Source organism: Ischnura elegans, chromosome 12, assembly GCF_921293095.1.
Source record: "Ischnura elegans chromosome 12, ioIscEleg1.1, whole genome shotgun sequence".
NCBI lineage: Eukaryota > Metazoa > Arthropoda > Insecta > Odonata > Coenagrionidae > Ischnura > Ischnura elegans.
The window spans coordinates 57,091,182-57,114,771 of record NC_060257.1 but is presented as its reverse complement, the minus strand read 5'-3'; the positions used below and the strand labels follow the sequence as shown (position 1 = coordinate 57,114,771).

Sequence of the window (23,590 nt, the reverse complement as noted above, 5' to 3'; positions counted from 1 at the left end):
TGATGAATTTACAAAAAATATCTTTTAGAAATGAAGTTTTTTTCGTTTAGGAAGAGTGTTAATATTAGTTAAAAACCCATTACTTAGTATCCTATTTTTCAAAAGAATTTCCCCTCTGGTTTTGGACCCACCCCGAACGAAATTCCTGGCTACGCCCCTGACCCATGGACACATGAACTCGAAGCATCTGCTCTGTCTGCAGAAGTGCTTGCTGCTCAATACTTTTTGCTCGAGTAACTGGCTTTGAGGCGGCATCAGCGAGTCTCGAAGGCTGAACTATTGTTTTAATGTCAAGGATTATGAATGACGATTCTGCCTTGGAGTTAACGACTGGTATTGGCATGTAGTAGTGTTACTTACATCACTTTCTTTCATTCGGTTGTATTACGATTTCTCGGGGCGAATCAATCGTTTGAAACGAACTTTGTCATAATCACAGTATTTATTGCTACCAACCTTTTCCTTATAAACCAATCAAGATCTTTAATATCGGTCGGAGTAAATGAAAAACAACTCTTCTCAACCATTGTTTTTGAATATAATATATTCCTTCCCCCGGTCTACAAATGAATAATAATTAGGGCACAGAAACTTTCATATAAACAGAACAACACAAAAAAGTCATGTTAGAAACCATGGGCGTACCCAGCGGGGGAAGTGAGGGGGCAGCTAAAGTAAATTTAGTTCAATACAAAAGTTTTGAACAAATTTTTATTAAATCCAAGAAAAGTGATTTTAGTGTAACACAAAATTTTTTTTTAGCAAATTATAAAAAAAAACTAATAAAGCGCTGTTATAATTTTCATGAATTTTTATTTTTATTTTTTTTAAGCTTATCTGCGTTACAAGTTGAAGGACCACGGCTTTCCCCCTCTAGTTTTGATCCTGGGTACGCCCTTGTTAGAAACGTTTGTGGCCTTAAGAAGTTAGGATTCATCAAGTGTGTTGTAGGAATATTGTCGGATGGAAAAGTTAAAGAGAGGTGTTGTTTCTCATTCATCCAGCCGCACCTTAAATATGCAGCGAGCAAATGGGGTGTGGCGGTGAAAGACTTAATCCGTGAATTAAATAAAATGAGGAGGAAAGCTGTGAAATTCGTTAAAAAGTGCTACAGAGGTACAGAAAGTTTTACACAGATGTTAAGCAGGTAGAGTACTCGCATAGTGAGGAAGTAAGAGGTGGAGGTAGAGGTAGAGGTCGCGGTACCTCGAGATAGCACAAATGCATTGTGTGTTAAGGGCACGCGCATAGTGAGGAGGTCGAGGTAGAGGTGTACCTCACTAGGGTGGTCCTTGTTTTTATTGAAATGAATTTATTATGAAAATTATTTTTGCAATCTGATACCGGGAAAACGTGCCGCATCGCACTTAAAATTTTGAAATTTTGGTATGTTTGGGTGTTTTTCGGACGTAAGTGAAGATGATGTCACTCTCGGATTATTCTATCACTTCTTTGTCTTCTACGACGAATCGAATTTTCGTGATTTATTTGCTCACCAAATGGAACAAAACTGGGGGGCGTCCCAAAAGAAATTCGAAAACTTTAAAAATAAAGATCACCCTAGTACCTCACGGTTCACCAGGAGGTCACGCGAGACCGCTTTCAAAGACAAACGAGTATCTCTTTTCGAGCGGTGTATCATGAGCTATATCGGCAGGCTTCTCCGTGATTGGTGCGTCCAAGGCCCGTTTCATGTGACATCCTCATGTATTCCTGAAATTTGTCTGGATATTCCTTTAGTTGTAAATGAAGATGGTGATATTCTCCCAGATCTTGCCGCACTTGATTAATGGGATGAAAACTGAATTCGCGATTACTTAACGTACCAATCAGCCACCACTTACATGCTGATGACACGTCGTCACCATCACCACTAACTGTCGCTACTTTCGTAAAAATGTTACTAATAACCAAATAACGGTTGCACTTGATGCCACACAGTGAAAGAATAGCTCGTGGTCGAGGCTATGGGAAAGCTGCTTGCGTAAACCTCTTTACTGTGCGATACAACCTCTACCTCCACCTCAATATCAATCTTTAGATAGCTTGAGAAATTGAGAATAGATACCCTAAGGAGTGACACCGAGGACATTGTATTAGAACCCCTCTATATTTCCAGGTCCGACAGAAGCGATAACTTAAGAGAGATATTTTTCCAAACGGTATGGAAATTCGTTTTTCCTCTGAACATTAGAGGACTTAAATAAATAGTTGGCGTAATTTTATCGTAGCATTTCCTTTTTATTTGTTCACAGCTGGCATCCTAACACCCCCCGCCACACGCTTTTTAAGGCGGCTTGCGGGGTAGAGTGTAGATGCAGATGAGATATTATTACAGCAGCGCCGCAAAAGTCTCAAGTAGAAATTAATTTTATTTCGTCGGCGAATTTTGTCGTCCTCACTTCGCTGGCACCACGTATGACTGAAACTGTGCCAATATGATAACGTTGGAGAATGCTGCGGCTGCAATCTGGAAGGAAAAAAATTTAAAGAGGAATTTGATTATGAAAACCTTGGAGAGCGAATGTCATCTGTGAGTTAAAGGGGTTGAAATTCGTTATACCCTAGTTTTTATGTGAATTTTTGAAGCTCAAATTTACCTCATTCTTCTAGCCTTTTGGTTATGCGATTGATTTTATTTTGCAGTTTTGGTATTATTTGCTGCCTGTCAGGCTTTTAAGAGGTGCTGGATCAAATATAAGAGGGGGACAGGTCCCTAGACACCCACCAAAATGAGGAAAATACTTCGATCATAGACATCTCTGCCACTTAAATGTGTCTCCAACCCAACCTAAATCACCTGTTTCTATATAGTCCTAAATGTTACCACACCTATTCCTCCCAGTTAATTATACATCAGATTAGCTACTCTTTCATGGGCGTACCCAGCGAGGGGCAGGAGGGGGCAGCTGCCCCCCCCTAGAAGCAAAAATCGCATATGTCTTTAAGGAACATAATATGTTTTTAAGAAAATCATTTTAAACTAATAAAGAACTGTTACAGTTTCCTTAATGTTGATTTAATTCACCTTTTCCATGCTCAAATCTCACCTAAAATTGAACAACCATGGCTTACCCCCCACTAGTTTTGATTCTGGGTACTCCCTTGTACTCTTTATTCAGACAGCTCTTGAATAGGACATGTAAACATTGAAACTGCTTGAGAAAAATAAATTATTATTAAAGTATTATACCGATTAAGGAAGGTTTCCACGAAGTAATTACAAAGTATTTTAACAGCCTCCCCTTTCTTCGTGGTCTTCTCTCTTCAATTCACCGAAGGCATTATCCCTTTCATTCTGTTTAAAACCATATCCTCTCCCTCGTTTACCCAGCATTTTAACCTCTAATACTGTTTTCAATATCTATCTCCACTATGAAGTAAATGCGAAAAGTTACTACGGCTGTTTCTATCTTATTACCATGAACTCCCTAAAAATAAACTCGTTAAAAATCCGTCGGATTTTAAAATAGGGGTAACTTTGTAGTCTAGTGGCCAGAGTGCTTAATAACTGACTGAAAGGTCGTGCATTTTAATCTCGTGTGTAGTTCTCGGACACCCCTAAACAAAAATCTTCGGGGTGAGAGTCGTCCCACGGAAAGGGACTGCAACTGTGCCCTGAATGTGTGAAATCATTCGCCTGTGGCTTAGTCAGGGGTGAGCTCCACCCTCACCCATCTAAGCCAACCTTTTGATTGAATCACTGTGTGATGATACTGATCATACCTTACTCGCAGGACTAAATGAATAACAATTTACGCTATAGTATTAGCTGTATAATTATTATTTATCAGGAAATTTTTTTTTCTTACCTTCACAAACAAGGAGTAGTCCAAGCTCACGAAACCTGCGCCGGAGAATTTAGCCTGCGAATGGTGTATTTGGTTGGAGAAACGACGTATCTGAAAAACCGTGGGATCATTCGTGAGCATATTATGTTTGAAATTCTGGTGAGACACACAACACATTCATTTATTCCACTGACATTATCAACACTTGTATTTTATTCTAATTCGCTGTCTATTGATAATTTAATATGCTGCGAACTTTTAATTCTCTCTACTGGACTGCGCATTTTAATGGCACATATTTAAGTTGGTAAAGAGTTTTCAAGACTGTATTTTCGCCAACTGAACAGGTGCAGAGAAATCTCAGAGAAGGATTTAGCTAAGGAAAGCGGACAAATGGGTAGGAATGCACTACTATGAATTTATGAAACATTTTCCAGGATATTTACGTCAAAATATGGTCTCCCTCAATAGTAAAAAATACCTATTACTTCCGAATTCGGTACCATGTTACTTACTTCTCTTAAAACTCGACTGGTGACGGTTTTTAGGGAGAAATTAATGGCCATCTTCCTGGTTAATTCGATCTCAAGGAACCAAAGTCAGCATGAAGTGAAATCCATTGGTCGTTCATGTAAGAAATGAAGAGAGGTAATCGGAATATCAGTGTTGAGTAGTGATAAGGATAGATGACAGAGTCGTGAAGTTAGTTGAAACAAATCAATCAGGACCGTGAGAATCGGTCAGAGTAAATGAAAACAGTTCTTCTGAGCCAAAGTTTCTGAATATAATGTATTTCATCCTCAGGACTACAAATGATGAATATTTAGGGTACAACATCTTATATAAACAATGAACAACTCACAGTAACGACATCAATGCAATGTACAATTTTATAAAATATTTTACGCTCCTTCGCTTGCTAAAAAATGCAAATGTAATTACCCATTATGTTTACGCATGTTATATTGGCATCAAATTTCTCGGGGGATGGGGACGGTAATCTAATCTGTACTTATTCCGGTAGTCATATCATTGTAGATCGGACGATAGATTTATTAAATTCAGAAACGTTGGCTCAAAGTAAAAGTATTTAATTTATGATTAGCACAGAAAAGATACTTAAACGCAGAAAAAGATAGGGACTTGAAAAAGACACAAAAATGGGAAAACAAAAGCTAGAATAGGTGAAACAATTTTTCTACCTTAAGAATGCTGTGGGCCTAATTGTAAATAGAAGAAGGAAGTTTATAAAGGAAGAGGAGACTGGCAAAATATTTCTTAAATTCTCCATGCAAACCTATCTCAATCCGTAGAATATTTTTGTAATAAAACAATCTTTGTTGCTTACCTCGAGAGAAGCAGCTTGACACTGCATCACGGAATGCGCTAGCGAGGATAAGGTGGGAACATTCCAGATAAAAAGGTCCAGGAGATAGTGGCTGGTACTGAAGCCGTGCGCGATACCCCCAATTAGCTCCGCCATGATGAAGCTGTGGTACGCCAGGTCCATGAGGATCTGCGTGGAATGAACCAGGGCATTGACGCCGTATATTGCGTTGAGGTCCCTCGCCACGCCGCACATAGCCAAGTGTTGCCGGGCTAAATGTCTAAGGCGCCTTGCCACTATTGCTCCTGGTACCTTAGAAGAGAGCATTGATATGAGTTGTGGTGGAGGGGTCGACTTTATGGAAGTCATTCATCGTAGAAATGTCTGAAGGAATTGATCCTTGGCTTTTTTCTCTCGCATTCTCCCATTGAGGCACCTTATCATTAATAGAGTTTTCTATGATAGTAGCGGTGACAAATCCATACCCATAGGCGTACCCAGCGAGAGGCAACTGCCCCCCCTTGAAGCGGAAATAAATTTAGTGGAAAACAAAAGTCATGAACCAATTTTCCTTTTTAAGAAAAATGATATTAGTATAAGACATGGAACTAAAATAAAATCATTATTTTTTAAAGCAAATAATTATAAAAACTAAAAAATTGCTGTCATAATTTCCTTAAAATTTTGATTTCATTAACCTTTTCTGTGCAAAAAAGTTACAACTTGAACGACCACGGCTAGTTTTGCCGTACGCCCATGGCCATACCACAAATTTATCATATTGGATTTAGGCAAAACTTACTTATGTCTAGAGATAGGGTCACTTTTAAAGGGTGGACAAGGAAGATTGTGAATGGAGAAAGAAGTGAGAATGGTGTTAGTGGACATATTTTACATGTGAGTTAGTGGACATATTGTACATGTGAGGAGCTCTATATTTTATTTTACTTGTGAAGAAGTGGGTTAGAGGTTTTAAGGCAGCCAGATTTGGCGGAGCTTGCATCGTTCAAATGGGAGAGAAATGCTTTATCACAGGAAGGACAGTAGTTGAAAAATAACAACGAAAATGCTATCGAGGATTTACTCTATTGACCTCGTTGGGAATCAGGAGTACCTACCTCAGAGGTTAAAGTCGCGTTTTGTGGCCTCCTCAGCTCGCTCTGCTCCAAAAACCTCCGGAAGACGATGGAAATCTGGGCGTTCAGATACCTTAGGGACAGGAGAACGACCCTCAGCAAGATAGAGAACTGAAGAGATATGGCCGTCACGGTCACGTGACTTAGGAACTGGAGTATACTCCCGAGCATCCTGGCATCAAACTTCCTGACCAGTATGTGGGAGCATCCCAGTATGAGGATCGACCAGAGCGCGATGCAGTGAGCCCAGACGAACGTCTCCAGTCTGCGGCGCGAGATGCTTGTCCCTTTGCTTTTCCTGAAGACTTCGTTGGTCCTGAAGAGGACGTCTTTGATCCTTTCCCGATGGAAGATCAAGGAGGTGGAAGTTGCGAGGAGTAGAAGCATGTCTATCACCGGCCAGACGAAGTGTACGATCCTGGTCAAACTCTGCCCTGCCGATACAGCGTAATAGAGGTTAATCACCGTCGCGACTTCTCCCAGACCGTAGGTGAGGAGAATGGAGACGTTTTGAGCTCTCAAGAATCTGGAACTGGCGCAAAAACCTCTTAGTTTCCTTCGCCTGGGTTTCTTGGATTCATTTCTATCCACCAGAATGAAAGCAGGGACTGTGCAGAAAAGGAAAAGAGGTCGCATTGACAAATAAACTGCATTGTCCCGTTTCTTTCCCCGAACTCGCTCCTTTGGAATCCGGGCCATTTTGGTAACTTTTTTTGGGGGTGTGTTTCTGTGTTGCTTATCGCAAAACTGCTGGAATAATGGAAGTATTAAGCCGCACTGAACGATCTCATTCCGTCAGTGAGAAACTAAGCGGAGTGACGTCATGGAATTGAGCGAAGTGACTTCACGTCAGATATGAATAGTCAACTATTATCATTATTATATTTGCAAATAATAACTCCCTGCATAAATCAGATACCACGCTTTTCGTTTTTCCGTTGCTAAATAGTAGTTTTATTTGCATGGTGGCATGTTCGTGTCCATAGCACTCTCTTAATTTTTGGTCTGACCATGTGTCGTTGTCCTATGCGTTTGACCCTTGTCCGGCAAGCGAGCGCATTTCTGTTTAGACTAGGACGTGTGATGCATGCCTGGTGTGGTATCACCCTGTGTCACACACCCTGGTGGTGGCTTTCACAGTAACTCGTACGTGTAGATCTGTCACCGGTATAGTACGCGATGGAAACCTAAGGTACTATTGATCACCAGATGGGAAGGAAATATGTGAGAAATGCGTTGCCTACCGTTTGATTCGTAGCTCCGCGAAGATTATATACTCGTACTTGACTTTTCAGGCGGCCAATGAATTTGCTGTTTCCAACCGTGCATTTCGGCCAATTTTCAAAATTCACCTATCGCGACGCTGACAGTAGAGCTATTCGATTTTCATGGGGAAATAAACTAAAGCTTCCAACCGAAAATTTTATATATCTGAGATGATATTATCTACCAAATTCATTTCTGTGCAATACAATTCCTCGCAAGTGAAAAACCAATCTTGAAAGTTTTGAGATTACTACGACGTTCTAATCAACTGATCACGAAGCGAAGTTCGGCTGATAAACTGAGTGACTTCATATGGACGAGTACTTAAAATGGAATCCGTCCGGAATGAACCATAAAGAAGTAGGTACAGGAATAGGTGTAAAGAGGGAGACGAGGGCTGTATAAACCCATCCGAGACTTGTTGTACTAATGATATGTGATTCGTAGGAAGTACATGCCTTCCTTGTCATACCTAGGATTATAACGTTAGCGACGATGAATTGGAATGCAGATTTTAGCTCGTTATTAAAGAGTTGTGGGTGAAACTCGCCGTGATCTACGGAAGAAGAGGATAATACTTCGGTATAAATCATTGTGGTGTGGCAGGAGAGCGTAGTTCCTTCAGTAGCTCTTTGATATCCATTCTTATCCGATGCATCAGATCTGTCTAGGTTAATGATGATACTTCGCTATGCTTTTAGCGCGAACTTTTGGTGGCAACTGAGGAAAATATCGGCTTGCTTACCGTATTTTTTCCGTCACTCTCTTTTTCTGAGGCGTCGGTGTATAGTGGAAGCTCTCAATATTTAAACCTCGCTGATTGTATTTTACAATGATGCTTGAAAGAAAATAATTTTAAAAGAGAAAAATGTCGCTTTAAAATGGTGCATTTATACATCAACCTTTCTGCTTATTTTCAAAGCGAATTTGACCCGAAAATATCAACTTCAATGGAGGTAATTGGTAAAACGACCTAGTGACCATGTTGAGAAGGAACGTTGGTTAGAAACTGCTTGAAAATTTAATGATGAAGCAATCGATTTCACATTAACCCTCACGAAAAAATGGAGAATTCCCCTCTCACCGTCATATCGCCCGGAAAAGTTTTCGTTGGTTTTGGTGTATTGGTTATCCAATCAGTAATGTTTTGTGAGAATAACGACCCGTGCTCAATTGATCGCAAGGATTCCATTTTTTCGTGTCGGTTTTCTTCTTTAGCATACTGCATATAATTAGCCCCATTTCCTTCGAATTATCAAGGTTTTGTGTTGATGAGCTTGTCTGGCACTTGAAACTTCGTGTAACTCGTGATATATGTACTTAATATGATGACGTATTTCTTCATCACCGTCAATAGTCAGCAATCTAAAGATTGTCGTTTGGTGCCACGAGAAAAAAAAATTCCCTTGAATCGAGAATCTAACCACGGGTCTTTAGCTTTTGGGTCACTGAGCAGGCCACTACACTATCCCGGTTTTCTTCATCTTTCTCAATACCGAACCCGGCAATAGTTATCATTGAAGAAAATACAAGTGACCAGTAGTTATTTTTTTATATATTCTGCGCGTCCAATTTCATTGGCAGGTGATCGCTTTATTAGATTAAAGACTGTTTCATCAAACAGCGAATTTTTTGGCGTGCTTCATTTTTTTCCATGCAATTATGACTTCATAATTTATGATGTACGATATTGATTTTTTAAAAGTAAATATTGCGAAAAGCTTTCAACTTTAACCCCCGCAGTTGTTAATATCGAGCCGTAATGTGTTCCATATTCATTATTCACGCTCCAACGCTTGTCAATTTTTTGGCTGAATCGGTGAATAATGAGAACGTGCCCATACCAAGGATATACCAAATTATCGTTGGGGTCCTTGAATGAGGACATATTCAGCAGGACACGCACTTTTGTCATTAGAGTTCACGCTCATTTAGTTTGGAATTTCTCTTTTGAATTTTATCATCTGGAGTGGATAAAAATGAGTCTATTTATTGCTTGGTACTCAGTATTTTTTACTGCAGTAGATGATTTTTGTTAACACTAGAACCGCGGACGGGACTTTTTTGTCCCATCGCCCTATGCAAATGTTTGCCATTCACGTACTAGTGATTTGATCCCTTTGAACTTTACTGAATTTTACTCATTTTTTATGCTCTTTTGAATGGTCATATCGAAAATATTGTACGATGTTTGGTCCGCGAGAAAAACGACGATTTACCTAGAACCGCGGGATGGGACATTTTTGTCCCATATGGGTAAAACATACAATTTCAGTTTTTTTGCACACTTATTTTGTATTTAGCATAATAACAGTTTATTACGAAGGGAATCGATGCACAGATACCGTTATTCTGCCAGTTAGAAGCGCAGAAGGGAATAATCTGTGCACTGCACCGGCGGCCTACTCACGCAGCGCCGGCCGCGTCACCTCTGCCCGACGCGTCTGCAGTCTGAGCTTGCAACCAACACGTCAAAATAAGTTTACTGTATTCCTAGTTATACTTAACGAAACGTTTTAAACATTACCTAAACACGTGTTTTGCTCACACAAACCACAAAAAAACCGCCAATTATACTTAAACATGACAGGATCAACGTATTTTGACAATGGGACAAAAAAGTCCCATGCCGCGGTTTTGGTGGGGTTGGAAAGTTCAGCGGTTCTAGTGTTAAATGGAGGGTTCAAACTAAAAATGAGGGTTAATTGACGAATCCAAACCGTATCTTGTATGAAATTTTATTTTTATTAATTTTCGTATTCTCTCATTGTCAGCTGATTTTCAAATTAAAATTTACTGAATAATATGATCACCAGTATTGAAAGGTAGACATGCTCTAATGCAGCCCTTCTGACATGTGCTACGTTTGTGATGCTTTCCCCTCTGGCAAAGTAATATCTAATGTAGAGGAGAGAAATATATCCTTTTTCAATACTTTTTTTAATGCATAGAACTCCCCCTAAAGGGCATGTGCCCGCTATTCACACCACTCTTCAGTGAATCTTCGTCTGTCTAGACCTACATGCAGCTAAATGCATATTTGAACACTCACCCACTGCCAAACACCGAAGATATTTTCTCGGCAAATCCATCTGTTTCAAACGCTGTATATCAACAAAGTTTCAACTGCCGACTCGTCCATCTTCATCAGGGTGAGTGAAATAATTCGTCGGGGAAGAACTACTTCATATTTTTCCTAGAGGTAGCTCGCATCGTGTCATGTAGGTGAAACTTCATCGGTGACTATGATCCTTTTCAAATATCTTTACGAGTGGCCCAGTCGTGCAAGCTTGGAATGCTTCGAGTGGCTTCGCGGCAGGAAATGAGACGTGCGACAATAGGGATGTGGGACGGGGATTGAGAGAGAGGCGGGCGTTGCCATGTTTTCTCAAAAGACATTGTTAGTGAATTGAGAAAAAGGACAATGTCAAAAACTTTCGTCCCACTTGGCAACACAGCTAACTTACTCACGTAGCGCACTCCACGGTTGCAGAAATCGACCTAATTTCCCGAAGACTAGGCTCCGTCTATCGCATTTTGATTAGTTTACAGGGAGTCACGTGATTTCCACCTTCACCCCCCATCCCCCCGAAAAACTTGGACCTGCCTCTCCGTCGCAAAGTTATTTGAAATAATCAATAGGCATTTGGGATAAAAATAAAACCATAATGTACAAAGTATAAATTTATTTTTATGAGCTTTCGTTTTGATATTTACACAGTGAAGGAATGAGTAAAATAGGAAAGCAAAGTGTCTAGGTGAGATCTCTCACTTTCCGGAGAGGAATGAAGATGATTCTTGGCAAGGGCTGAGGCGAGCAGTCTTCTTTCCTTTAAGTGTTTTTCTCCGTTCGCTCCGCCTTCTGCACTTCCCGGCAGATGGCAGCACCCGTCTCCTGGTCCATTGTCGTCTGCATCGACGGCTCCCCTTGACCCTCGTCTCGGTCAGTGGTCACCTTAGTGGATGAAGGTCTTGTAGAAGGGGGCGTGAGCATAGGCGTAGGGTGCATAGGCCACTGGAGCGATCAAGGCTGGGGTCTGGAAGTGGAAAAAAATTAATCAAATTCGGCATCGCATGAACTCGATAGTTTTTGGCTCACCTTTGATGTTTACATCCAGCGACTCGCGCGCATCACGGTCGGCCCGCGCATCAAATACAAGCGGCCGATCGCCAGTATAGGAGAAAACGACTGCCTGCCAGCTAAACTGTGTGAATCGTCAATAAAAGCGTGAATCATATGTATGATAAAAACGTGAGTCATATCCTTCGTTTACCATCGTACTATAGTAGACGCGATCATGGGAATAAAATAAAAGAAATGGACTGCAAAACAGAGAGATTTAAAATGTCATTCTTCCCTCGGAAAAAAGTGACGACTACGGATGCGTGTGATTTTTTTAAGGGAACATTCATTTAACATCATGATATTTATTTTTTGATGGAAATGAGTGATGAGGGTCATTGCTAAACAATTAGTTGTCAGCGATACTTAAAATTTGAAACGTAAGGGAGTACAACTTCTTATCAATCGAGTATAGCGCAGGGCGGCCAGATTTGTGATGAGTTGTTTCGACAAAAAGTGTAGCATTTCAAGTATGTTACACGAGTTAGGATGGGAATCTTTACAGGAGCGTAGATCGAAGTATAGGCTTAACTTACTTAGGAAATTCAAAGAAGATATTTTCTCAGACGACGTGAATCATATCCTTCGTTTACCATCGTACTATAGTGGACGCGATAATGATAATAAAATAAAAGAAATAGACTGCAAAACAGAGAGATTTAAAATGTCATTCTTCCCTCGTACTATTAAGGATAGCAACGTTGTCTCAATTGATAGGATTAATGGCGTCGCTCGCTAGGATCACTCATTGCATGTTTTTTCATAATTCTAACCTTGCATGTATTTGCTATAGGAATTACTAACCATTAGCAATTTTTTTATGAATAAGCATGTATATTTTGCTGGTGTGCGCAATATTTCTATGACCTGCGGTGTGCATATGGCGGTCCTCTTGCATGCTGCATGTTGGTGATTTGTCACCCCCCTGCCAAAAACCCTAGAGGTGGCTCGCAGGGTATTACGTAGATGTAGATGTAAACGGCGGGAGATAGCACGCCCATGAGAAAACTCGCAGCATAAACAAAGACGTCTTAGTGGAAAAACCGGGAAGACGTTAAGAAGAGGGATACATATTTCCTCTACACTGCAACAGACTCCCTGCGTTACTGTGTTAGGCTGCGGTTCACCCGGGGATTTGGACTGGACCCGGTGTTACGTTGCGGACCCCTCGGTCAACGTATGAGGGTTCTGGGCGAACCCTTCGAGGATACAACGCACCGGGGCCGGGAACCAAGCCAGTGACTTAAACGCCCGATCGCCCGGGGAGAGGGGCAGAGAGGAAGGGAAAAGGAAAGAGGCGCCGCCGCGATAGGAGCCCGACGACGCCTCTGGGAGAGGAAAGGTGCGGAAGGGACGGGACGGGGAAAAACACCTCAACGCTATAGAAGCGAAGAGGGCCCTACTATTAGCGAAACCAGGCAAAGCCATTATTGTGCCAGCGATTTTAGAGGAGTTTCCTATGTGGAAGAAAAATCCATCGATTAAATCGCTAGATGACCCCTCGGTCAGCAGTCGAGAGCTCTACTCACTAGGCTACCAAGCTTCCCATTAGGGTGGTCCTTATTTTTAAAGTTTTCGAATTTCTTTTGGGACACGCCCCCCCAGTTTTGTTCCATTTTGTGAGAAAATAAATCATGAAAATTATTTTTACAATCGGATACCGGGAAAAATCACTCACTTTTGCATCGCACTTAAAGTTTTGAAATTTTGGTATTTTTGAGAGTTTTTCGGACATAAGTGAAGGTGATGTCACTCTCGGATTCTTCTATCACTTTTTTTGTCTTATACAACGACTCGTTAGACATTTGCAGAGTTTCACCACAAATTTCTTTCATTTCTGCCCTTTGGTTCCCGAGATATCGCACCGAGAGTGAGCGCGCGCCACCCCAGTCAGACACTTTGGGTGGCACGCGGGTTGCATACTCTTAATATTTGTTGATCATTCTCACTCGTCTTAAAAGCATAAAATTCTTTACATAAACTTTAAACTTCTGTTGGTGGAAAAATTAAAACTGAAGGTTTTAATTTTTCTTGTTGAATTATACTCAGGAATTCTTCTCGGGATCTACACCTGGTTAATTCTGTGCATAGGCCGACGTTTCGTACAACGACTTGTCTTCCATTCTCAAGGCGTGTTCCTGTCTGAATGTCCAATTCCACACTGAACCGAATTGACAGTTTGGCGAGAGCAACAATAAGTCTCAGGTGTCGTCCGATTGGCTAATGGTCTTTTGAAGTTCTTCATGTTCTTTCCTTATGTGTTTTTATGCAATTATTTACAGGCGTACATGAGAATGGAAGACAAGTCGTTTTCCGAAACGTCGGCTGGTACGACTTAATTAACCTGGTGTACAGCCCAAAAAGAATCCCTGAGAACAGAGAACTGTATAGAAGTAGCTATATTATTGGTGAAGTTAGGGGCAGAAGAATTAGATGGTTTTCACCAAGTGGTGAGAAAAGAAGACGGAAGTAAGATCAATGAGGTTCTAAAAGAAAACCCTGATGGACGAAGACGAGAGGAAAACCTAGAAAGAGATGGTTGGACCAACTAAAATCTGTTTTGGAGAAGGTTGGATCTTCAGAACAGGAAGCAAATGAACAGAAAGAGATATGGAGATAATTTGTGGGTGCGGCTAAATGTCAACCTAAGACATGAGTGGCCCCGGGAGTGAGAATGACTGCTTTGTGTTATTAAAGAAGACACTTTTTTCTTCCACAACCTTTTTATTTCTTAAAAAATACGATTTCTTTTCTCGTCTCTTTTCTTCGAGATATTTTCTTGATAACTTCTCTTTCAACAATTCCCCTATCATCCCACCACAGCTCCTTGACAACCTTCCATCACTCTTCATTACTTTAGCCTGAATCACACGGTCATTTGTTTTATCCCTCTTAGTGATCACTCGGGTGATCGCTTTTCGCCACCGGAAAAGTGATCGCTCGAGCTGAAACTGGTGAGTGTCCTGTCCATACCTTATTGAAGGGTCGATCCATATCAAATCACCCAGGCAAGGTTGCTCGAATTTTTTAATTTTCCTTTTTTTATCATTTGTTGCCTACAAGTAGACAATCACAAAACGCTATTCGAAAAAAAATTTACAAGCCATACTTTTTTAAGTACTTACTAGTACTCTTACTTCAAAGTAATGTTAAGCCTTAATCACACGATCATTTTTTTCGTCGCGAAAAGCGATTGCTCTAGTGATCATTTTTCAGAATCACACAGTCCCTCCCGCCGTTGCTTTTAGCATCATTCCCGATATCACAGCTCGTTGTCATAGGACCCGCATCACGAAAATATGTAGCGTGTTTATGTTTACTTATGTCGTTCCCACGATTGTCAAACGTTGCGCTGCAATCGCCCCATACGGGCATGCGGTCTGATTGGCTGATATGGTGTTTAAGTGACGGAATAAATGACCAGAGGAGTGATGAAAAAAGTGATGGGAATCCTCATCATTGGAGTGATCGCGAAAAACAATTGCGCGCGACGATCATTTCCGAGTGATCGCTCTAGTGATCGCTGGAGTGATCACTCAAAAATGACGAAAAAATGATCGTGTTATTCAGGCTTAGTAATCATCAAATTCACCATATAACTCAAATCAATAACAGTATTAATTGAACAGACACATAAATATCAAACGTGACAAAGGATCGTATAGTTCCACTCACCTTGTAGTCCACCCTGTACTGGTGTGCGTAGGAGGTGGCGAGCGGCACCACTGGCTTGACGATGTGGGTGTGGTAAGCGAGGGGTGCGTGGAGCGCGACCGGGTGGTGGGCCACGACTGCAGCGGGCGCCACGTACGGGAGCAGGCCGGGTGCGGCGGAGGCCATAGCCAGCATGGCGAACAGAGCGATCTGCAAGGCAAGGAGAACGTTGGGGAATGTAATGATCTTTATTATTAATTATTCTTTGTTATTTCCACGTTTAATTTCACTCGCTTTCTTGAATAAAATTTGTTACTTTCCTTGGGAATTATGTTCGAGAACTTTTCTCGGAATTAAGTCATTAAAACTTTCGCCGTCCATATGTTGTTAATAATTAAAAAAATTTGGTTAACCCTCGTCTAGTGAGAAATAAGTTAAATAAGACAAATAAGCCTTTCTCCCCTCTGCTTGGGACCTCTTCAGGACTAATTACCTTTGGAAAGGTTGTACATCTGTATATATATCCTCACGATTAGCAATGAATGGCTGCAAGTAATATCACGAAATAAAGGAGGAAAATACCAGAATGCTCCATCCCGTGACGGTATATAAACAGATTCGCAACCTTTCCGAATCACATTAGTCCTGAAGAAACGTCGAATTTTAAGCTGCAAGACGCGGGATAACCCAAAATTTTATTAATTTTCTCGGCATTTCCACCAGGTTAAAAACCCCATTATCGCCAAAAACTCCATGTCTCCATTTTTTGTAGAAATGGAGTTTTTTTAACCCGGGGGGATTCACGAGAAAAATTTACCCACTAGATCTTTTTTGTGTGTCCTTTCGGAAAAAATATTGCTACTCAAATTTCGGCCTCTTCCTCGGCGCTGAAATTTTCCGGTTGGCTCAGAACTGGATGCAAATGCAATGCCCGTGCACTTTTACCACGATCGTAACAGTAACTCCAGCAATATTTTGAAATAAAAATTAAATATGGAGATTAGTTCCAAAACTGGCCACCAAAATCCAATACTGAGGCGCTGCAATCATGACGTGTAAGGAAGTCTCTTCAGAACTCTTGACTTATCAACGTTCGCGGTAGCGCAGTTGTTACAGTGGGAAACTTCGTAATGGGAGGAGAGGCTCGTATATAGGCTGTCATACAGCCGGTTTTTCACGATAACAAAGCTGAACCGTCTGCAATAATGTTGCAATTAAAAAAATGTATTTTTAAAATAAAAAGCAAGTTTTGTAAAAAGGAAGAGGATATTAGCTTACGGCCTCTTAAATTATTGCAAACTTCAAAAACACTTGATGAGAAAGGTAGAATAAGGTTTTAGAACAACATTTCAAATATCAAAAATGATGAACGTGCTGTCTATGTAAGATTATAAAATTAACTCTTGCTTGTCAATAGATATCATTGTCTTTTAGCGATTACTAATTAATCTTACATGACAACCACGTTTTTTATGTTTCAAATTTTCTTCTAAAACTATTTGAAACATTCTCCTCAAACATGATTGAAAATTTCAATAATTCAAGGAGCGTGAGCCGTGATTTTCTTATCTCGTATCCTCTTTTGCATATCGTCTTCAGGTTGAGACATGCTGATGTCTTGAGACGCTAAAACGCGTCGTATATTTGGGAATAAAAAAGCAGAAAACTTCTATCACCACTGTCGTCTGTGAAAATATTTACTCGAGGGAAGAGGAGATTATGTCGACGCCTGGTAGTGACATGTTATCCGAGTTACCTCTCGGCCTAAATGTTATGTGGGAGATTGTGATCGGCATATGTTATGAATAATGTCATCGTGTGACACAATGTGAATCGCAACGCGTTTCGCCACAGGAAGATGTCGGACGCATGACCGAGAAGTGAAAGTCCTGTGTTGCGTGGACGCAGGCTGAATGGATGCGTAACGCGGACACGGCGGCGGAAGCGTCGCGGGCCCTAATAGGGCGCTCGGGGGCTTCGGGGGAGGTTGCGAGTTTGGTAGTATCATCGGCAATTCGACACGCGGTTGAGTTGCACGCTGCCGTTATCAGATCCAGCCGCGAGAATCCGTTCTAGCGATTGTTACTTAAGGTCTAGTCTCAAGCTAGAGAACGTATCACTTCTGCTCACCCTTAATTATTTTTTGACTTGGATACCAAGTTTTACGTGCTGGAATTATTCCATCAATGTACTTGTTGTTAAAGGAAAAATAAACCTTGCCAAATCGACTCATGTGGCTTCGTTGCTGTGCAACATCATAGTATCTAAATATATGTGATATTATTTGTGATTTTCAAGCAAATAGCGGTAGAATTAATAAAATAGTTTTCTAGTTTATACGTAATTATGAACGTAGGCGGATTTAGAGGGCGGGGCACGGGGGAACGTGACCCCCCAGACGCTTAAAAATGAGACAAGATTTTTACATGGCTATCATTACGTTCGTTTTATTTTGTGTATCACGGAGCCTCAATCAGTGAATGTAATATTAATAACTTTCATATCAAAGTAAAGAGAATATTTTCTACGGTAATTGTTGTATTAAAAAAAAATGTCAAATATGAGAAAACCTTTCAGGCCCCTGTGCCCCCCAGAAAAAATCCTGGATCAGCCCTTGATTATGGATATTAGAGTGAAAATTTAACATCGATGAATGAAAGGTGACGAAAGAGTTGATGTGAAGTGAGTTTATTCTTCTTAAATACTTCTTCGACTGTTTTGCTATGTAAATATTAGATACTACTAATATTAAGGGTGCACCAGTGTACGACTGTTTACGAATACAATAAACGAAGGTAGAACAGTTCTTTTGGAAACGTGAGTCGGCAGACGAAAACGATACATATATCACAATGGAAGTGTTATATTCGTTATGTTACATATGAGGGGTTTGGAAGCTAAGCGGTGTAAGTGATTTTCCTTCTGTGCAGAGATATGTACAGATATTGATGAAAGAAATGTACAACAACTAAGAGGCCAAGGAGTACGAGCAAGTATCTGTTCTGTGCTGACATCGAGTTGAAATTCAAATGCACTTTTAAAAATTTAGTCGATCCCGTTCGTTTTCTTTACGTAATTTCTGTAAATAACTCTGTTTAGAAAAAAATCACTTGTACTTCTTGGCTTATCACCTCCTCATTAATAAATTCCATTTTTATTTTGATATTTTCTTTATCTTTACGAATAAACAATAATTAATATGTTTATTGCCATAACGATTGGCTCACACAATGAATCAGCCGTGGCACACCAGCTGGGTAAACGCCGAGAAGTCTTCCGCCAATTTACGTTTCCATCCACACCCTCCTATGATCAATCAACACTTCTGCCTTTCGAATATATTTTTATTTTGGCGCGATGCCCGTCAACCCACGTTCTTCCATTAGCTACCGGCCAGGTGGAAAACAACGGGTGTCTCCCTTTAAACCATTCGGAAGACAAACAATCTCATATCTCCCACTGGTAACCGCACCCACTGACGATTTGAAATTGATTCTTCAAGTGCTCTCTTCATGGAGGATATTACCTATGCTCCTTGCTTACTTTTCTTGAGCATGAAAAATAGGTAATATCCTCTATTAAGCTTGTATGTTCTTACTCTGAGGCTTGCCCGTGAAAGGAAATATTACTATAGATTTGCGCTTGGGCTAGTATAAAATGATCTCTGCCTTCCCAATGGAATCATGAATTATTTACAGCTCTCCGTTAATGAATTATTTGAAAAATATCGCTGAGGGGAAAAAAAGTTTCGTAAAGATTTGGTCAGTGAAAAATTTGGAATAGCTTCCATATGAAAATAAGTTTAAATTGAACTGATTTGTTGTTGTACTACGTGTAAATGTTCTGGATTTTTGTACCAAATTATCAGGTCACTTTGAAAAATAATGTTCTGTGGATAAAAATTTTCAAATCTCATGCTTTAGCCAAAATAATGGATTTGCATCAAGTAAATTCGTGATTGATTAGTGATAAGTTAGAATACTGGTTGTGCGTTTTTATTAACAATAGAATAGGGGTAGAAAGTGACGATCTTATTTAGCGTCAGACTATCTCCTTTTAGTATCCAAGTACAACAATCGACCCTCTTATTTACTATCAACAACCTCTTCAAAACCAAAAAAATCACATTTTCACAAAAAAATAAAATAAAAGTATTCCGGCAAAATACTGAAAATTAAAACACCACCACAACTGAAACAGTAATTTAAAAAAAATGACACGGCATTACATACTTCCTTTTTTTAAATTTATAATGTTAACGGCGTACATCGATTCTGATTAATGCGTAAAAAATGGATGCCTATAAGATAGGTGTATCGTTTTTTTCCAAAAATAAATCCTTTCTTCGAAGTTATGAATGAAACTATGTCGCCTATGGTAACGCCAATGCAGAATTACCGTTTTTTAGGTGACATTTTTACCGTAACATACAAATGTCTCGAGTAGGTTGAGGCAATGGCTTTGCTGTAGTAACAAACTAGTGCAACATTATCTAGGCCGTGATTTATCATTTGAAATTGTGGCACTAGAGATAATTAAGTTTGTTTACATTATTCCATTCCATTTGTCGAAATAATTTTTTTAACTTTTGGCATGCAGGAAAACGTTCTTAAATGCATATTCAAATGTTTGTTGTATTTTGTAATTTAGGTATTCCGGAAGTGAAAGAGGATTAGTTACGAGATGATACCGATCCATGAATGGCTGACTTCGAGGGGGACAGCAATTATGCCAATGAGCCTGCTGAACGGGCATGCTGGACTAAATTGCAATTGGCATACCTAGACCTGAAGTATGTAAGTTCAATTTTTCTCATCTTTCGCAGATTACTTTCTGTAGATACCCGATTCCATCTAGTATTACTGGATTCTAAAATTGTGATTCATGATTTATTCTAACTGACAATGGTAGTACCTACATAATTTAAAATTGTACATAAATTTTCATGGCTTAGTCGTACTTATTTTTACCGTTTCAATGGCTTCATTTAGTACAATTTTTAAAAATGACTTTGTCATACTTAAAATTTCTGAATGTTTTTTTTATAAATCATGAAACCTATTCTTCGTAAGCATTCGTCTCACAAGTCAGATATCTCGGTAAGTTATATATTCTTACAAATACATGCATATTAGTTCGCCAAAACCTACTATGACTTATGAAGAAATAAAGAAAAGAATGGATTATTTCATTTGACGAAATGGCTTCAATGCGAGATCAGTATGAGAGTAACAGCTTTTAAATGTATTGTCATTACTTGCGAAGCCGTGCAACATTTGAATCGCCTTTGGTATTTACTTTGAGGCTTGCACGTGAAAGGAAATACTACTATATATTTGCGCTATATAACTATAAAATGTTCTCTCCCTTCCCAATCGAACCATGAAACCTTTTCAGCTGTATGTTGCTTGTTTCAGCGAGGATTTTGTGCGTAAGCTTGTCCTGAAGGATGCGCGGCGTGGTGCCTGGTACGGGAAATCAGACCAGCTGATAAGGGTTCGTGTGACTCTAAAAACGAAGACCTTGGACTACATCTGTTTCGTTTTATGATTAAATTCCTGCGTTTAGAAATCTGTTCACAAATTTAATGCGGAGGATTTTGCGGTTGACTACTTCTGTATACTGACTATTTTTTAAAATAATTTTATGTTGAAAATAATTTTAAAATCGCATACTATAAACGTACGAAGAGATTTGTATTCTAAATTCGTGATAGATTGCTGATAAGTGTGAGTACGCGGTTTATACGTACATGTGTTTATTTTTAATCACGCTTCAGAATAAAGTGTTACTTATTATTATAATAAAATTAGTTTTTTTGTAATTAATTAAATTAAAGTTTTTAAAACTAATTTTAATTTTAAAATCAGAATGAAGGCATGAAGGCGTATTGACGAAATAATCGTGGTCAATTGCTCCATCATTGTTATCTAACCATGTGCTTAGCAGAAGTTAAAATGAAGTTATCGCCGCCAGGACCGCGAACCTGGAAGCTTTGAATTCTTTTTTATGTGTCTTTGTTATCTATTTATGCTTGACTAGTTTATCCGAATAATTGTTTTCTTCGGGCTGGAGTAAAGAACTCATGTTAAATGGTTCCGCTTCGTAGAGAAGATTATTCCCCTGATTTCCCTTGCGTATTTTAATGGCCCCTCTTACTCTTATGCAGTAATCGTCCTTAGATAGCGAGTCCTTATTCTACCCTGAAGAATCCTGCTGTTATGCCATGGCCATATGTTAAGGAACTGTATTGAGTCACTATGGGATACTGAGAACCATCTAAGTACTCTCCTTACTTTTAACTTCGGTTAAATTTGGTCCCGAACGATGAAGTGCTGGATATGGTTGGCGAGGAGGGACAGCTTCAAAATGAGGTACGGAGGAGTCAGAAGGTATGGATGGAGCGAGTACTTAGCGGGGAGGGGATGTTGAAAACGGTGTTAGAGGGTAGAATAATGAGTAAACGAGGGAGAGGAAGGAAGAGAATAGGATTTTTAGATAAATGAAATGGTGTAAGCTTTACTGTAAATTTAAGGTAGGGGAGACTGCCGGAGTACTTTTGAAATACTCCATGAAAGCCTATCTTAATCGGTAGAATCCTTCAGTGATAATAATTCTTTAGAAGTGACATTTTAAAACTGATCTATCATTCCGTTGCCAGTAATAATCCTAATGTGTATAATTATTGAAACGACAGCGATTAATACAGTATGCGCAAAAACTTGGCTCTTAGGTGAATCAAAGTAATCCGATAATTGACTTCACGTGAATGTCTCCGAAGATAGGAATATGAACATGACAAAAAGTAATGAAGTAAAATCTCCTATTGTTCGAGGAAATAGCCGCGGAGTAGTCAGTGCTGTGCGTAAAAGTAGTTACCCGCAAGTGCACGAAAAGAGCGAATATTCCACAGAGGAAAAAATCACTTGCCTCGACCGGAATTCGAACTCGTGTAATGTCTATGGTGAACGACCTTTCGTTCAAAGTTCTGGCCATAGGTTCTGGACTGTATCGCTCTACGAACAAATAAGCTGTCCTGTGACTTCGTGTCTGCCAGCAGCCTCTGAAGTCAATGAAACTCAGCTGAGGAGTAAGATGCTTTGGTTTATCAAGTGTTCGACACACCTTCCGCGAATTAGGGAGATCCCGGTTGGCATCTTGCTCAAGTTAAATGATTTTTCGCGGACGAAAAAAAAGTTCCACAGATGTTGTCCTTTGTCCTAGTGGTGTTCTTATTTATGGCACTCATTAATGAATAGAGAACTCACTTAACTGAGCACACATTTAGTATTTTTGCGCATTAGTTAAATAAGACATCGAAGTTTCTCTGCTAAATTTATTTTAGCTCGAAACGTTTCGTTGATACAACAAATGTTATGTGCTAACAAATGTTACGACCAAGCAACAAAACGCGTTGCAATATTTCCACTGACAAAAGACAATAATATTTCCACCGAATGTATTTTAGCGCCACGCGTTTCATTGTTACAACAACATTTGTTTTAGCAACGAAACTCGTAGTTCTAAAATATAGTCAGTGGACATATTGTAATGTCTTATTTAACACATATTAACAACTTCCACCGACATTTCGTTGTTACAACAAATATTGTTGTAACTACGAAGCGCGTCGGGCCTAAATATATTCAGCGGAAATATTGAAATGTCTTAATTAAGGAATATTTATAACTTCCGCCTCATCGTGCCACACATCATGCTAGATTTTCGCGTATCCTTGTGTTTACGATAGCCCCTGCGTTGTATCCTGTTTTGGTCTCCTAGACGAAACAACAACGAAGCAATGCTGGGAAGTTTGTTTCCACGTAGGGTTAGGTACTCACCAGCTTGAACATCTTGGTTGGTTGGTTGAGTGGACCTTTCGGCTCGTGGTGCAGAAGGTTTGATGTCTCTGGGACGAGTGGTGAAGATCCCAATCCAGTGGTTGCCTTTAAATAGCGTCTCGGAGAAGGAGGTGAATGGGAGGCGCCGATGGCGTGGGAGGGGAAGGAGTTTCCCCGGTGGGAGGGGGGGGGGGGGAGAAGCGTTGTGGGTGGACGAGTGGTTGGGGGGGGGAGGAATAAGGGTGTATATCCCCCCTCCAATTCTCCTCATCCCCTCCCTCTTTCCCATCCCCCTTCGGTTCGAAACGTAATGCACACTCGGCTGGGTATCCGATCGCGAAATGATACTGATGTAATTTTTAATTTCGTTTACGTGTAGTTCGGTGATTGGCAGTCGTATTTAGATGCTTGCATTAACCCTTTACTCGGGCACTTAAATTACTAACGTATCC

General features: G+C 40.0%; 2 protein-coding genes across 2 annotated transcripts; both read right to left on the bottom strand.

Annotated features, from left to right (window-relative positions):
- Positions 1-2,398: 2,398 nt before the first annotated feature.
- LOC124168692 (gustatory and pheromone receptor 39a-like) lies at positions 2,399-6,641 on the bottom strand. The gene is made up of 4 exons (XM_046546959.1): positions 6,237-6,641; positions 5,140-5,430; positions 3,813-3,947; positions 2,399-2,470 (listed from the first exon to the last, which is right to left on the bottom strand). The coding sequence occupies exons 1-4, from the start codon at positions 6,639-6,641 to the stop codon at positions 2,399-2,401; spliced, it is 903 nt and encodes a 300-aa protein (XP_046402915.1).
- Positions 6,642-11,191: 4,550 nt separating this feature from the next.
- Positions 11,192-23,255, bottom strand: LOC124169095. Its single transcript, XM_046547577.1, has 3 exons — positions 23,139-23,255; positions 15,319-15,507; positions 11,192-11,557 (listed from the first exon to the last, which is right to left on the bottom strand). Exons 1-3 carry the CDS (start codon positions 23,148-23,150, stop codon positions 11,477-11,479), a joined length of 282 nt encoding a protein of 93 aa, XP_046403533.1. The 5' UTR covers positions 23,151-23,255; the 3' UTR covers positions 11,192-11,476.
- Between the last annotated feature and the right edge of the window lie 335 nt (positions 23,256-23,590).

Excerpts from the sequence above, each read along its gene's own strand:
- LOC124168692 (XM_046546959.1), bottom strand. The coding sequence starts at position 6,641 with ATGCTTCTACTCCTCGCAACTTCCACCTCCTTGATCTTCCATCGGGAA. Across the intron at positions 3,948-5,139 it reads GTCAAGCTGCTTCTCTCGAG|AATTTCAAACATAATATGCT; the intron begins GTAAGCAACAAA and ends GTGTCTCACCAG. Across the intron at positions 2,471-3,812 it reads ACTACTCCTTGTTTGTGAAG|ATTGCAGCCGCAGCATTCTC; the intron begins GTAAGAAAAAAA and ends TTTTCCTTCCAG.
- LOC124169095 (XM_046547577.1), bottom strand. Across the intron at positions 11,558-15,318 it reads AGTACAGGGTGGACTACAAG|ACCCCAGCCTTGATCGCTCC; the intron begins GTGAGTGGAACT and ends TTCCACTTCCAG.